This window comes from Equus caballus, chromosome 30 (assembly GCF_041296265.1).
Source record: "Equus caballus isolate H_3958 breed thoroughbred chromosome 30, TB-T2T, whole genome shotgun sequence".
NCBI classification, from domain to species: Eukaryota; Metazoa; Chordata; class Mammalia; order Perissodactyla; family Equidae; genus Equus; species Equus caballus.
The window spans coordinates 15,268,035-15,281,123 of record NC_091713.1 but is presented as its reverse complement, the minus strand read 5'-3'; the positions used below and the strand labels follow the sequence as shown (position 1 = coordinate 15,281,123).

Sequence of the window (13,089 nt, the reverse complement as noted above, 5' to 3'; positions counted from 1 at the left end):
AGATGGGTATTAGCAGTCCCACTGTACAGATGTCCAAACTGAGGGACAGAGAGGTAAGTCGTTGCTCCAGGGTCACAGTCAGAAAGAGGCAGAGCTCAGACTCACACCCGGGCTGGTCCGACCCCATGCTGGGGTTCTCCACCTGCACGGTACGATGTACCCCCGGCTGCCCGCCCGCCACGGCCCTGCACAGGTTCCGGCTCAGCAAACGCTCACTGAGCAGAAGTCCCTCCCGAGTGTCCCTGACCACGTCCCTCTGGTCAGTTGGGGTGGGGGCTGCCTGAGGCCCCATTTCAGCCTCACAAGAGCACATTTCCAGCACTGCTGTCCAGGTATTCCATCTTTTATCAGCTGAGTGCCAGTCTGGGTGGAGTTCAACGTAGGGCATTAATAAGGCTGCAGGGAGAGGGCGTTGCCGTCTCTCTTTCCAACCTCCCAGAGCTTTTGGATCCAGAACAGTCCCTCTGCTTGACCACTTCTAACAGAGCCAGCAGACCCCTCAAGGCCTTTACCCAGACTGCTTCGCCCGCAGCTGCTGCCCAAATTCAATTCCTCTGCTCCCTGTCCCACAGCACGCATGGAAGCCTCCTGCATTTCACATGCCAACACCAATTCATTATTTATTAACCCATATCTAATGAATGTGCTTGTTTAATGGCTACACAGCTTGTTCCTGAGTTCCGAAAATCTCAAGTATGTCTGTTGGCATCAGCTTTGCCGTGGAGGGCAGCTCCCCAAGGACAGGGCTGGCATCGACGAAGCCATTCGCTGCAGCACAGGTATCTGCAGACAGACGTGGTAGATAAATGCCTGCTGTTTGGACAGCCACTGGGTGCAACATCTACTTCTCCACAGGGGCGGCCCCCAGAAGGGAGGTCCAGCTCCGTGCACAGGCTTCTGGATCTAGTCCAGGGCCCGGCCATCCTTAGGAAGTGCTAGTACACACCTGCTGAATGTAATGTCTGCTTTGAAAACTGAAGAGTCTCCTGAATCCCTCTCTTTCATTTTCCAGGACACAGAAGAGAAAACCACTATGTGGTATTGGAAGAATCAGTGTTCCCATTAAGTATCCTCAAACGCTCGATGGAGTGCAGTCTCCTTTCAATTATTCAGGCGCCAACAGCCCCGTTCCGGGAACATCAGGCCCCTGTTCAGTGGCCCCTTGCTCGCTCATGCCAGCCTTGCCCCACATGCATCACATCTGCACCTCCACCTACGATTTAGACAACCGCAGGGGTAGGAAGCTTCGATGAAGCCCACACTGGCCGAGATGGTCACTCAGGCAGGAAGAGGTTATACGAGCAGCTGAAGTGGAACGAGGACGTAATCCAGAATGTCTGCACAGCCCCGCTCCCCGGCCCACACGGCAACATCCATGTCAGAATTGGCTCTGCTGTGGACATAGATTGTTTTCAACATAATCCTTAGCAACTGTTCTTCCAGCAACACAGAGGTGGGACTATCTTGCACTAACACATTGCTTGCCCTTGTCCATCCTCTTTCTAGAAAGCTTTAAAAGCAACATCATCAATACTCATAATTAAAACTAATTTAGGCAGGAAAGAATACTCACTCTCTCAAAATGACTCTGCAAATGCTATCTCATTTGAGACTCACAAACACCACACGAAGTAGGGAGACTTTATCAAGAGACCCATTTTACAGATGAGGATACCAAAGCCCTAATGGGGCAAGTGCCGAATCTGAGAGGCACTAGTCTTTCCAGCACACTGTGCTGCAGGAGCACGCCCAGTGAAGTTCTCACAGAAGGCCCTGAGTCTCCTCAATTACTTGGAATTAGCAAGATGCTCAATACTAATGAGTACTTAATGTGATGACAATGATGATGGTAAAAAGGAGGAAAAGGCTGCAGTGACCTCATATACACTAAAATATCAATTATAACGCATTCCAAATGTCCCCTACATTAGCAAATTTTGTATCTGTAAGCATTTTGCAGTAGTTTCTCAAACCCTAACAGTATCTTCCTAACCTCCCAGCTTTAACACACAGCAACCACTTATCCTCCCCTTGGCTCAGCAATCTGGGTCTCAGGATCTGCTGTCCTGACAAAACCTCCTGGCTGTTTCTTAAGCTATTGGCTGCGGTTGGATTTTCCACTTGACATTGTTAAGAGATTAAACTGTTTATCTCATTGTCATACACAGGCCTTTTCAGTTTCCTGCTAATAGATCCAGGTTAGATAAGGATTACAGAAGTGATACTCTCAATTCCTCTCCATACCCCAGCCAGTATCCTTTCCCCATAGTTAAGAGGTTTATTTTATTAAATCTACTCTTCAGATAGCTAATTTGCAAAAAAGAAAATATCACACACCCACGCATAGCAGAGGATTAGACAAACAGCAGCTCCTATACAATTGTGGAAGGAGCACTTGGAGATCCTGCTGAATTATACGTTTTATGACTCCCGTCATCAATTGCCATAGAGAAGAAGAAAACAAATTGAGCTGAGCCTGGAAAGAATGTCAGCGAAATTGGAAAAACACTTGCTGGGAACTGCCTGGGGGTGCAGTGACCTCCCCTGGAATTGTTCAGGGCCCACCAACTCGCGGCATACCAAGAGAGACTGCACACTGAGCTGGGGGGACAGCCAGTCACCAGGGAACCCAATGCCTCCGACCTGCGGTGGCTGAAGACTCCCGTAGCGTATGAAAACATCAAGCGCTGGCAGTATAAAACGTATGACAGCGTCTTCTTGGAACACAGTATAATCAGTTTATTCACTCTGATTAAACGGATGATGGGGAGGGGGCAGAATGCAGAGAACCCTTTAAGAGCAGTAAAGAAAGAAGACAGCGGCTGTCAATGCCCAAAAAGCCGAGGGCCTCGGCCCTCTCCTCTGATGCATCAAGACCGACTTGATCAAGGTGAGCAAATGGACCACTCTTTCAGAAGAGTTCTACTTGGCCAAGGACGGGGCCTTACCCTGCATCATCAACACATATTATCAGTCTGGGTTAGGCAAACCCTAATCTTAGTCACCAGGTCAACGGAAATAATCTCAATGCCTTCACTGGAGATGCTGTATCATTTCATTTTCCCTTTCCACCCAGAATCTCACCACAAAAGTAAAATGCTAGATTAACAGGATAACAGCAAACTTCACGAGGGACGATCTCTTTAGTTGAAAATTAACCACCGCCACGCAGGGTGAGTGAGAAGTTTTCCGACTTGTTCAGAGATGGGGGAAATAAAAACATCTCCTCCCCCTCCGCCCAGACTGAATCATACCTAAGCCTGAATCGCAGAGGTTCCTTTTGCTTGCTTACTATCTGTAGCTCCTACTTGGTTACTTATGAAACTTATCAGCAGGTTTAGAGCAAAACAGAAGTACAAATTTCAGGAAATAAAAAACGTAGCATTGACTAGCGGCCTGAAGAGAGAACTTCCGTTGAATGGGTTTCCATTAAGTGATATCAAGTCAATAAAATGCCCAAGTGAAGCTCGACGGAGGGGAAAAGTCAGATTTCTAGCGGTGAGTTATTAATGGAATTGTTGAGAAACACACCAGGCAAGTTAGTCCAAAGCCTGTGCGAGGATCACAAGTCATTCCTGGTCACAGGAAGCTTGGAGGCCCTGCCTTCGAGTCGGTGGTCTTCCCTGAGAAACACAATGCAAAAAGGGGCGCTCGCTGACCTCGCCCCTTGAGGCCTGTGTATAGCGTGCACTTCTGCTACCAGGCTGTTCACCTGTGTGTGTCTGATTCTCAGCCCGAAAGTATCCCCAGTCCCACAATTTAACAAAAGGAAAGGACACCAGAACACAGAGAGAGAAGGCACGACCAGCCTTATCCTCACTGTTCTGGGAAAACACTTCAGGAAACCGCGTGGGGTTCCACAATAGTCTGTAAGTTCACAGGGAGCCTGTGAATACGGTTCTTTAAGAAATTCATTTCTTTCTTTTTGTTTTTGTTTTTTTTTTTTGAGGGAGACTGGCCCAGGGCTAACATCTGTGCCCACCCTCCTCTACTTTTTATGTGGGACGCCGCCACAGCATGGCTTGATGAGCAGTGCTAGGTCCGTGCCCAGGATCTGAACCAGCAAAACCCTGGGCCGCCGAAGCAGAGTGTGGGAACTTAACCACTACAACACCGGGCTGGCCTGAAGAAATTAATTTCCTTCCAGCCTTTTGGCTGAGGCAGAATCATTTTCCAAGATTGTATCGGGATGAAAGTGGAACTTGATCAAAATCCCAGTTGCTACAGGGCATTTCTTTCAAGGAGTCCAACGAATTTTCCAAACAGAACTGCCTCACCAGCCCTCAAGATGTCTCCCAGCTCCACCTCGACTGACATGCCTCCAGCCTCCGCCACGGGCCAGGTGCAGTGCTGGGCACTGTCATCAACACCGCATCACTGAATTCCTGCCCCCAGGTCACTCTTACTGTCCCCATATTCCAGACGGCTTACAGGCCATATGGAGACTGGAATGTCCCCCCAGGTGGCCCACACCTCAGCCCGGCTCCTTCCCCCACCACCGCGAGTCACAGGAATCAGCAGTGAGCTTGCCTTCATTATTCTTTTCTTCCTTTCTTTGTTCTTCATCTTCCAGATGGTTCAGAGGCATTTCTTCTATGGGTAGATAATGCAACAGAGATATTTTTTCTCATTCATTCCCCCATTCCTTTAACCAATGTTTTAAAAACATGGTGGGGTAGGGGCCAGCCCAGTGGCATAGTGGTTAAGTTCTCATGCTCCACTTAAGAGGCCCAGGGTTCACTGGTTCGGATCCCGGGTGTGGATCTACACACCGTTTATTAAGCCATGCTGTGGCAGGTGTCCCACATATAAAATAGAGGAAGATGCGCATGGATGTTAGCTCAGGGCCAGTCTTCCTCAGCAAAAAGAGGAGGATTGGCGGCAGATGTTAGCTCAGGGCTAATTTCTTCAAAAAAAATAAAAACCAGAAAAACAGAAAAAATTTTAAAAAATAAATAAAAACATGCACTGTGTTTAAGGCCTCGGTGGGTCTCCTGAGCTGAGTAAGGAGCTTATCCACTAACAAGTTTTTTAAGTGAAAAGCGGAATGTAAACATGGATCCTATAACTATATTGAATACCCTCTGGCCTTGCTTCCCTCTTTTCTAAAATGTGGATATTGGAACAAATGAGCTCTAAAGCCTGCCTCATGCCCAAGTTTATATTACGTTAGTTATGTAAGCTATAGAGAAGTTTTTGTTATTTCTTTAACAGCAAGAACAGAGGCCTACCATCCTAATGAGGTCATATATATTTATGGTGTCTTTCAGCCAAGGAGACTTGCATCGTCTTTAAATTATGGCTCATCCCTGGAAAAATGAACGACCAGGTGTCTGGGAGGACCCCGTGAGGCTCAAGGTTGGGGGCAGAGCTACAGCAAGTGGAGTTCGACTATAGGGTCATGGGACCAGGCCAGTGGATTCTTCCAGATCACCAAGGTGGCTCCACCGTCAGGCGGACTGGACCCACGGGTCTGAGGGAAAGCTCCAGTGCTGGGTGTTTCTGCTGCATGTTGTTGAGACCACTTGTATCACCACCATCCTCAGCTCACAAGGTTAATAGCACGCAGTCACAGCAAGGGCACAGAGTCTCGGAGGAACTGGCCATAGTAAATCCCAAATATCCAGACGAGAAAAGGGCAGTTGCCACTCTAACGGACTTTTCATAATACCAAGGAGTGCACAGTTGGGTTTGGTGTGATTTCGTAAACAAGAGCTCCCCTGAGTCACAAACAATACCTCGTTCACAGGACCAATTCTACCTGGTCAGGAAAAAGTCACTTCAAAGCATACTTGTCACAGATTTGAGGGCACAAGGTGTATAACCTACAAGGCCAAGGTCTCGTCTCCTATCCAAACCCTTAGAGCCGTCTGCATGGAAGGTGTGACCACACAGGACTTAGAAGAATCCTGAGTTAATTCTGAGTCACCTGCTGATTAACCGAAGTCTACAAAGTTTTTTCTTCCAAGATATAAATTTCTTTCCATTAAATACTTTAAAATTATACCTTTAGATAACTAAGTTGAAACCTGACAAAATAAAATAAGCCTGAACAATGTTATCAATGCTCCTAGAAATATAAATAAACTACGCAGAACTAATCTAATCTGCAGCTGCATTTAACAGGTATGTGCCAACGAAATCAGAAAAGTGGCTGGGGAGCAATTCGGCGCTTAGAAACGAAAGTTCTGAAAATGATTTACGGAATACCTGAAGTACATTCCTCTAAAAGCAGCAACCGACTGGTTTAACGCATTTTTTTTTGCAAAACCGAAAGGCTAGGTGAATCTTGAGCTGTGTTTCTGCAACGCCTAGACATCGATCTCTCTTTTTCTCTGCACCCCATCTTTATCTGAAGGGATTTTAAGCTGGCTGAATCACTTTTATCTTTGATGAAACAAAGTCTTTTGAAGTGATTTTTGGCTCTGTGTAGGCAAAGCCTCATTTTCTAAACTCGAATGTCTGAAGAGGTCAAAGCCGTCGGATAACAGAACGCATCTTTGACTTTTCAGGTTAATGTCCTGGCATCCTACCAGCACAGCCTCCGATATGAATCTAATCATTAATGAGAATCTTGGGTACTGTCCTGAGATTTATCTTGACGCTTTTTCAACGTGAAATTACAAAGAATCATTTTTCCAGTAAAGAGAGAGGAGAGAGGCAGAGCAATTAATGGGTCTTAAGTAAAAGCACAAAATTACACGCACCCAGTTTCAGCCTCAGTGCCCCAGGTCCACACCAAAGAAATCTTGTCACACTTCCGGACACTATAAAGTGTGACATGCTTCATATACATCAGGTTTTGAATCAAATGTCTACAATTATATAGTCACAGTGAGTCAGAACTAGACAGACTCCCATGGGATCATCCTCATGCAAAACACACATTTTGAAAGGACGAAACTGAGCCAAAGAGGCGGGGCCCACGACTGTTCCTCTGCTTCTCTGAGGCGTGGTTTCCTCACCCCTAAACAGATCAAAGCAACACCTGGAACCTCATATAAACGACTCGGGTCCTCTGAGATCTGAAAGGTGCTGAGGCCTTGCTGGAAAGACCCTTCCATACCTCTGAGAGAGAAGAAGGGTACCCCTTCTTAAGGAAACAGCATACGCCACCTGAACTCAAACCCCACAAATCTGGGCCTTCAATATTCTCATCCAGAAAAGAATTTTCTACTGAAAAGTACTCACCACTAGATTCATTTTTTAAAAATATCTCTCTGAGGCTTTTAAATTTTAATTTGATTTACCCCCATATAAAAATTTTACCCTTTTCAAAACCACATAGAACCATTTTCAACTGATTGATTTTTTTAGTACGTGTATTAGTTTTTAGTTTTTCACTAAAAAGAGGCAACAAAACAAGTCAATATAAAAAAAGCAAAGGAAACAGAATTCTAATGGCCCTTAAAAAACAGTGAGACCAAGAAGCCAAGGATTTTGTTTTACACTTCGTTATATACCCACCCAGGTAACTAGGGCAATAATTTGTTTGTTTTTTACACACCACTGATAGTACAATTATGGAATAAATCAATAAAATCTGCTTTTTAAAGTAAGAACATGCATATTTTAATATAGTACCTTAAGCCTGATGTTTCCATGGCCCAGATACTCTTAAATGGAATAAGAGAGAAAAGTCAAGAACTGCAGATTAATTTTTAGTTGTCTTAAAGAACAGAAGAGACAGCACCATCCTTGCTCAGTGCCAATCACTTCTGTTCAGAATGCAGAGAATAGCGAGTGTGAATGTGCCTGAATTTAAGCCACTAAACACAGCAAGTAATATAATTACTTCCAAGCAAATTTCAAGACTCTGATGCTTTATAAGACACGCAGGTGTAAAGACTTGGAACGTTCTCCTTCAGGGACAGACACATCTGTCAGGCTCAGCTGAAGACGCAGGAAAGGCCTGAAGCCCTTTGCATGTTTCTGAGGATGTCCTTACAGCTCCTACCCCTGGAAGCAAATGAGGAGAGCTGGCCTTCCCAGCACATGCCCAGCCTGTAAAAAGGCCTTTGCTCATTTGCATAATCTAAATGGTTAAGTAATTTTCCGAGTGCATTTCCAAAGAACTTGCTTTTCACTTTGTTTTTATCTACAGGGAGGCCTTCTGAATTCCCTGTGTGCTGGCTCTGGGACTTTCAACAGTGTGACCAAACAGCAGGAGAGCTGACAGCGCAGCCAGGCCACAGGCTCCCTGGGCTGTCACCCCCGCCTGCACACAGCATCACACACAGTCACTCCTCCGAGGGAGGAAAGGATGTGCCCCACAAGGCGTGACAGGGTTAATTCTGTGGAAGGGCTGAGTGGCATAAAAAAAGTTCTCAGTGTGGGTCTGAGGGCCAGCGGTTGGCTGTTTGACTGGAAGGCTGAACATGCAATTTCAAACCTGTGCGCCTGAGTGAGAGTGTGTGAGTGTGTGTCGGGATGTGTAAGTTAATGTGAGCACGTGTGAGGGTAAGTGTGAGCATGTAAGAGGGTGTGTATGAGCATGTGTGAAGGGTGAGCACTGAGTGTGAGGGTAAGAGTGTGTGAGCATGGCTGAAGGTGTGTAGAAGCATGTGTGAAGGGTGAGCATTGAGTGTGAGTGTGAGGGTGAGAGTGTGTGAGCATGGGTGAGGGTGTGTAGGAGCATGTGTGAAGGGTGAGCATTGAGTGTGAGTGTGAGGGTGAGAGTGTGTGAGCATGGGTGAGGGTGTGTAGGAGCATGTGTGAAGGGTGAGCATTGAGTGTGAGCGTGAGTGTGTGAGCATGGGTGAGGGTGTGTATGAGCATGTGTGAAGGGTGAGCATTGAGTGTGAGTGTGTGTGAGGGTGAGAGTGTGTGAGCATGGGTGAGGGTGTGTATGAGCATGTGTGAGGGAGGGTGAGCATGTATGAAGGTAAGGGTGAGCATGTATGAGTGTGAGCACGTGAGCATGTGTGCGTGTGTGCGCACCTGGAGTCAGTGCAGCAGTATGAACAGAAGCAGTAAAGTCCAGAGAAGAGAGCAGAGTGTGGGTAGTGTGGGGTCTCAGACAGCACTGGCTCAGGGGTTATCTGTAAAATACTGAAAAGCTCAGACAAAAGGCCCAGTCAATCAGGATGTCTGGCCTTCTGTAGACAAAATATCAGTATCAGGTAACCAAGTGATTTTTGACCCAGTGAGCAGAAGTTTTGGTGTCACAGACAAGGCTCCACCATAATAATCTGTACAAGAGAAAGAAAACTTGGCTTACCATGCAAGCACTCAACCAACAGCTCAAAAGTCCCCAGGATCCCATAATTTCCAGTTGGTTACCCACCCTTCCCCCCCTAGTCTCCCCACCAGCCTCACGTGATTCAGAGAGCGAAGCTGGCGGGGGTTTCTCCCTGGCTTTGCCGTGTGGGTGTCTGAAAGCCTGTTCGGAGGCGGCAGGTAGGCTGGAGAACAGGCAGGCCTCACATCTACCTCGGGCCCTGTTAGCTGACTAGAGAACGCTGCTCATCCCGCTGCTTTCTCAGTTGGCATCCCTCTCAAAAATGAGAAAAAATTATCACCTGTCATGATTTATCTCCCCTTTCACTCCCTTCCAGACAAGAGCCCTTTTCAAACATCAGGACAGACAAACTGTTTTGAGAAGCAGCCAATACGAGCTGCTAATCCACCACTAGAGAGGGCGAATGGAAAGTTGGAGAACAAAATTGCAGCAACTTTGGCTGTACCGGCTACGCTTCAGGGTTTAAAAAGCAAATGGGAGGAACGGAACAGAGGACTATCTCATTCCCCAGGCCTTCAACTGTAGGCAAGCAGGCAGAAAAATCCAGGCCACGCCTTCAGTGAGAGGCTCTCCACCTGCCCTTTACCGGCATCCCCTTCCAGGTGGACCATCCCTCCTCCGAGGTGCTGTACCCACGCCTGAGGCCCACGTCCCGGCCACAAAATGCCTGGCTGGTTGGGGCCAGATTTTGCATACACATTTGCCTCCTGATCATCAGCGGTGTTTCATGAAAAGAAATGCCTAGTCTTCAAAAATCGACTGTGATTTCTGAAGTGGGAGTCACAGAGAAACACGCTCTGAGGTCCAAAATGCCTTAGGACGTCGAGTAGAAATATAAAGTTCTCAGTTGCTGTGGTTTAAGTCACGGAGGTACAATGACTAGCATCTGCAATTCAAGATGGCATCGGAAGGCTGCCTGCTACAACAAAACGCAGACTTTCCCACGGGGCCGCACGGGGACCCCTTGCACGCTGAACTAGGAAATTCCCCTTGCTCTGGAAAAGCTAAGAGAAAGTCCAGACCTTTTCAGACGTGCTAGCTTCAACTCTTACATCTTCCGTAAGATACTCTGATCCTCCTAAAAGTGAAAACAGTCTAGGGCTGAGATTAACTATGTCATAGAAACAAACTCCTGTCTACTGCCACGGCCTGAGCACAACGTCAGTATGGTGAATCCAAACAGATGAACTTCAAAACGTACCTAAATGTACCTGTACCCGCCGAGACGCACAGCCATTAGGAGGTACCGCCTACTCAGGCGATTCAACCTAATCTAACATTCTGTTATTGAAGAAACCAGTGGCCTAGCTCAAAGCACGGTTTTCATTTGAATTCATACATCAAACTGTATCTTAGTCACTCTGGCCCCACAAATAGTGCAATGTCCCGACTTAACTTACTGAGGCCAGGTGGTTCTTCACCCAACAGAGCCGCCACAACCACATCTACAGGTTTCAGGGCCCTGTCACAGAATCACATCACTCATTTTCCTGGCCTGTTAGTACAGACTGAGTTCACTCGATGACGTCCAAAATGAATCACAGAATTAAGTGTTTCAAATGATCAGACAAAAACTACACTCAGCAGCTCTGTTCGAAATACTCATGAATGTTACCTTCCCAAGAAGCGAGTGGTGACCCACTGGAGGTACCTTTAAAAATTGTTTTTGAAGGTGTGCATGGAAATAGCCATAGCAGCGACTTGGACTCTCCGTCCACGCTGCAAAGGGCACGGTCAGGGCCTAGGCACCTCCCCAGCAAACACCCCTGAAGAGAATCATAAATTGTGACTGCCCCAGGGCCCTGGGCAGAGTCTTCAGAAGGACTCAGTGGAAAGTAAGAAAAACAGGGGCCACATGGGGCATGAAAGCAGTACAAGTTCTAGAAAAATCTCAGGGCAAGACTTACCACTCTGGGCTTCTGCTGGTCCAGGGTATGCAGGAAGGCAGAGTTGGGGTCCAGGCAGCGCTCAGGGTCACTGGAGATGTCCTCCTCCGAGTCGTCATAGGAGGAGGAGAAGCCGGTGGAGGAGGCAGAGGAAGATGACAGTTTCCTCAGGGGCAGGCTGCCCCGAGGGCTTCCTTGCGCCTCCTCCAAGGTCCCATCCTCCTGGGCACCCATGTCTGTAATGATGACGGCAGGTATACTGCCCGGGCTGCAGGCCTCTCTCAGGGAAGGCTTGTCCTTCTGATCTGGGGAGAGCAGCTCTGGGCTGGGGTGGGCGTCTCTGTCCTGCGGCTGGCTTCCCCAAGTCTCCTGGGATTGTACCCCTGTGCCACACGTCCAGGCCAGACTGGCTCCCTCCATGGGGCCGAGCCAAGCCCTGGAGCTCCCAGGCTGCACCCCAACCCTGTCCCCAGGAAGGCAAGCAGGTTCCTTCAGGTCCTTTGCCGATACCCAACAGGGCAAAGGCTCCAGCATCCCACCAGAGGGTATTGCGGCCTCCACCTCCCTGGTCCCTGGCTGCGAGGAGCTGCTGCCCCCAAGCAGGCCCAGTGTCAGAGACCCTTCATCCACTCTGTTGGAGCACTGCTGAGGCTCCCCGACCACCAGGGCCCCACTCTGCACCACGTCAGGGCCTACCAAGCCCAGGTCTCCCGGTGGCCTGAACCAGCTGGGGGCCTCAGAGGGCTCCGAACTTTGCTCATTCACAGTCCTCCCCTCTGGCTTCTCGCCTGCTTCAGGCGCCCCGGAGCCTGGCACGCCACAGGGCAGATTTCCTTTCTCCACCTTTCCAGGGGGCTCTCCACTGCGGGGACCGCCCCTCTCTGAGGCTGGTTTTGTCTCACTGCCCAGAGACTGCCCCTGAGTCTCGACCAGGGCCTCCCGGGGGTGCACACCCCCAAGCTCGCCGGCCCTCTCAGACCGCTCCATGAGGGCAGGGTCGTGTGGACAGTGTGGTCCAGTGGATGTGGCTCTCGCTGCCACTTCTGTGGTCATCACTAAGTCCATTCCCACCAGCTCCAAGGCGGAAGCTTGGCAGCTCTGAGTTCCCAAAGGAGGGGAGACCCTCTTGTCGATTTCCATAGCTATGGGTGAGCCACAGTGGGGTCTGGCAGGACCCCCCTTCTCCATTCTCACCCGAGAGGCTGGGTCCTGAGCCCCTGATCCTGACTGGGTGGCCAGGCCAGGAAAAGGTGCCACTCCCTCCTTGTCCTTCGAGAGGCGTGGGCTGGGGACCCCGCCTCTCCTCCTGGAGTCGGCCTCCGAAGTCTCTGGACAGTGCTCCCCCCAGGACTTTGTCCTTCGTTCGTCGCTCTGAGCCAGGACCCTTCCTGGGGGCTGACTGCTGCTGCGGAAGGGGCTCGGGGAGGGCGAACGAGCCCTGCCCAAACGCGGGCTGCGGGGCGCTTGGATGGCAGAGCTCTGCGCCTGGATGTGCGCCTCAAACATGCCCACCTTCTGGTTCACCTGCACGTTCTGCAGCTCGCGCTGCAGGATTCGCAGCTTCCTCTTGGCCTCTTCTGGCCCGGGAGGGGAGAGGGTACCGGCGGTCACCACCTGCTGCCCGTCCCCTCTCAGGCGACCCGCCCAACTGGGGCTGCCCACGCTGCTGCCGCTGCCGCTGCCGCTGCTACTATTCAGCCTGCGCCGGCCACTCCGCCAGCCCCCGGGGCTCCCGGGCTCCTCGGGCGACAACGACTCGGGTGGGGGGAAGAGGAAAGAGGCGCCTCTCCCGGGGCTGAAAACGCTGCCGGGGCTCAACACGGCCCTCCCCGGCGGCGGGGGCGTCTCGGTGCTGCTGGGCCGGGGGCCGCCGCCGCTCTTCCCCTGGTTGGCGCTATTCATGATCACCAGGCTGTTGAGTGCATAGCAGTACATAGCCATAGTACTGGGTCCGCCGCCGCG

At 49.7% G+C, this 13,089-nt stretch overlaps 1 protein-coding gene across 1 annotated transcript in view; it reads right to left on the bottom strand.

The window, feature by feature from the left end:
- The window catches only part of ITPKB (inositol-trisphosphate 3-kinase B), a 96,141-nt gene extending 83,073 nt beyond the window's left edge, over positions 1-13,068 (bottom strand). The window contains exon 1 of the mRNA XM_001914976.5: positions 11,149-13,068. Coding sequence (XP_001915011.3) covers positions 11,149-13,068 — 1,920 coding nt within the window. The remainder of the gene's footprint in view (positions 1-11,148) is intronic.
- Between the last annotated feature and the right edge of the window lie 21 nt (positions 13,069-13,089).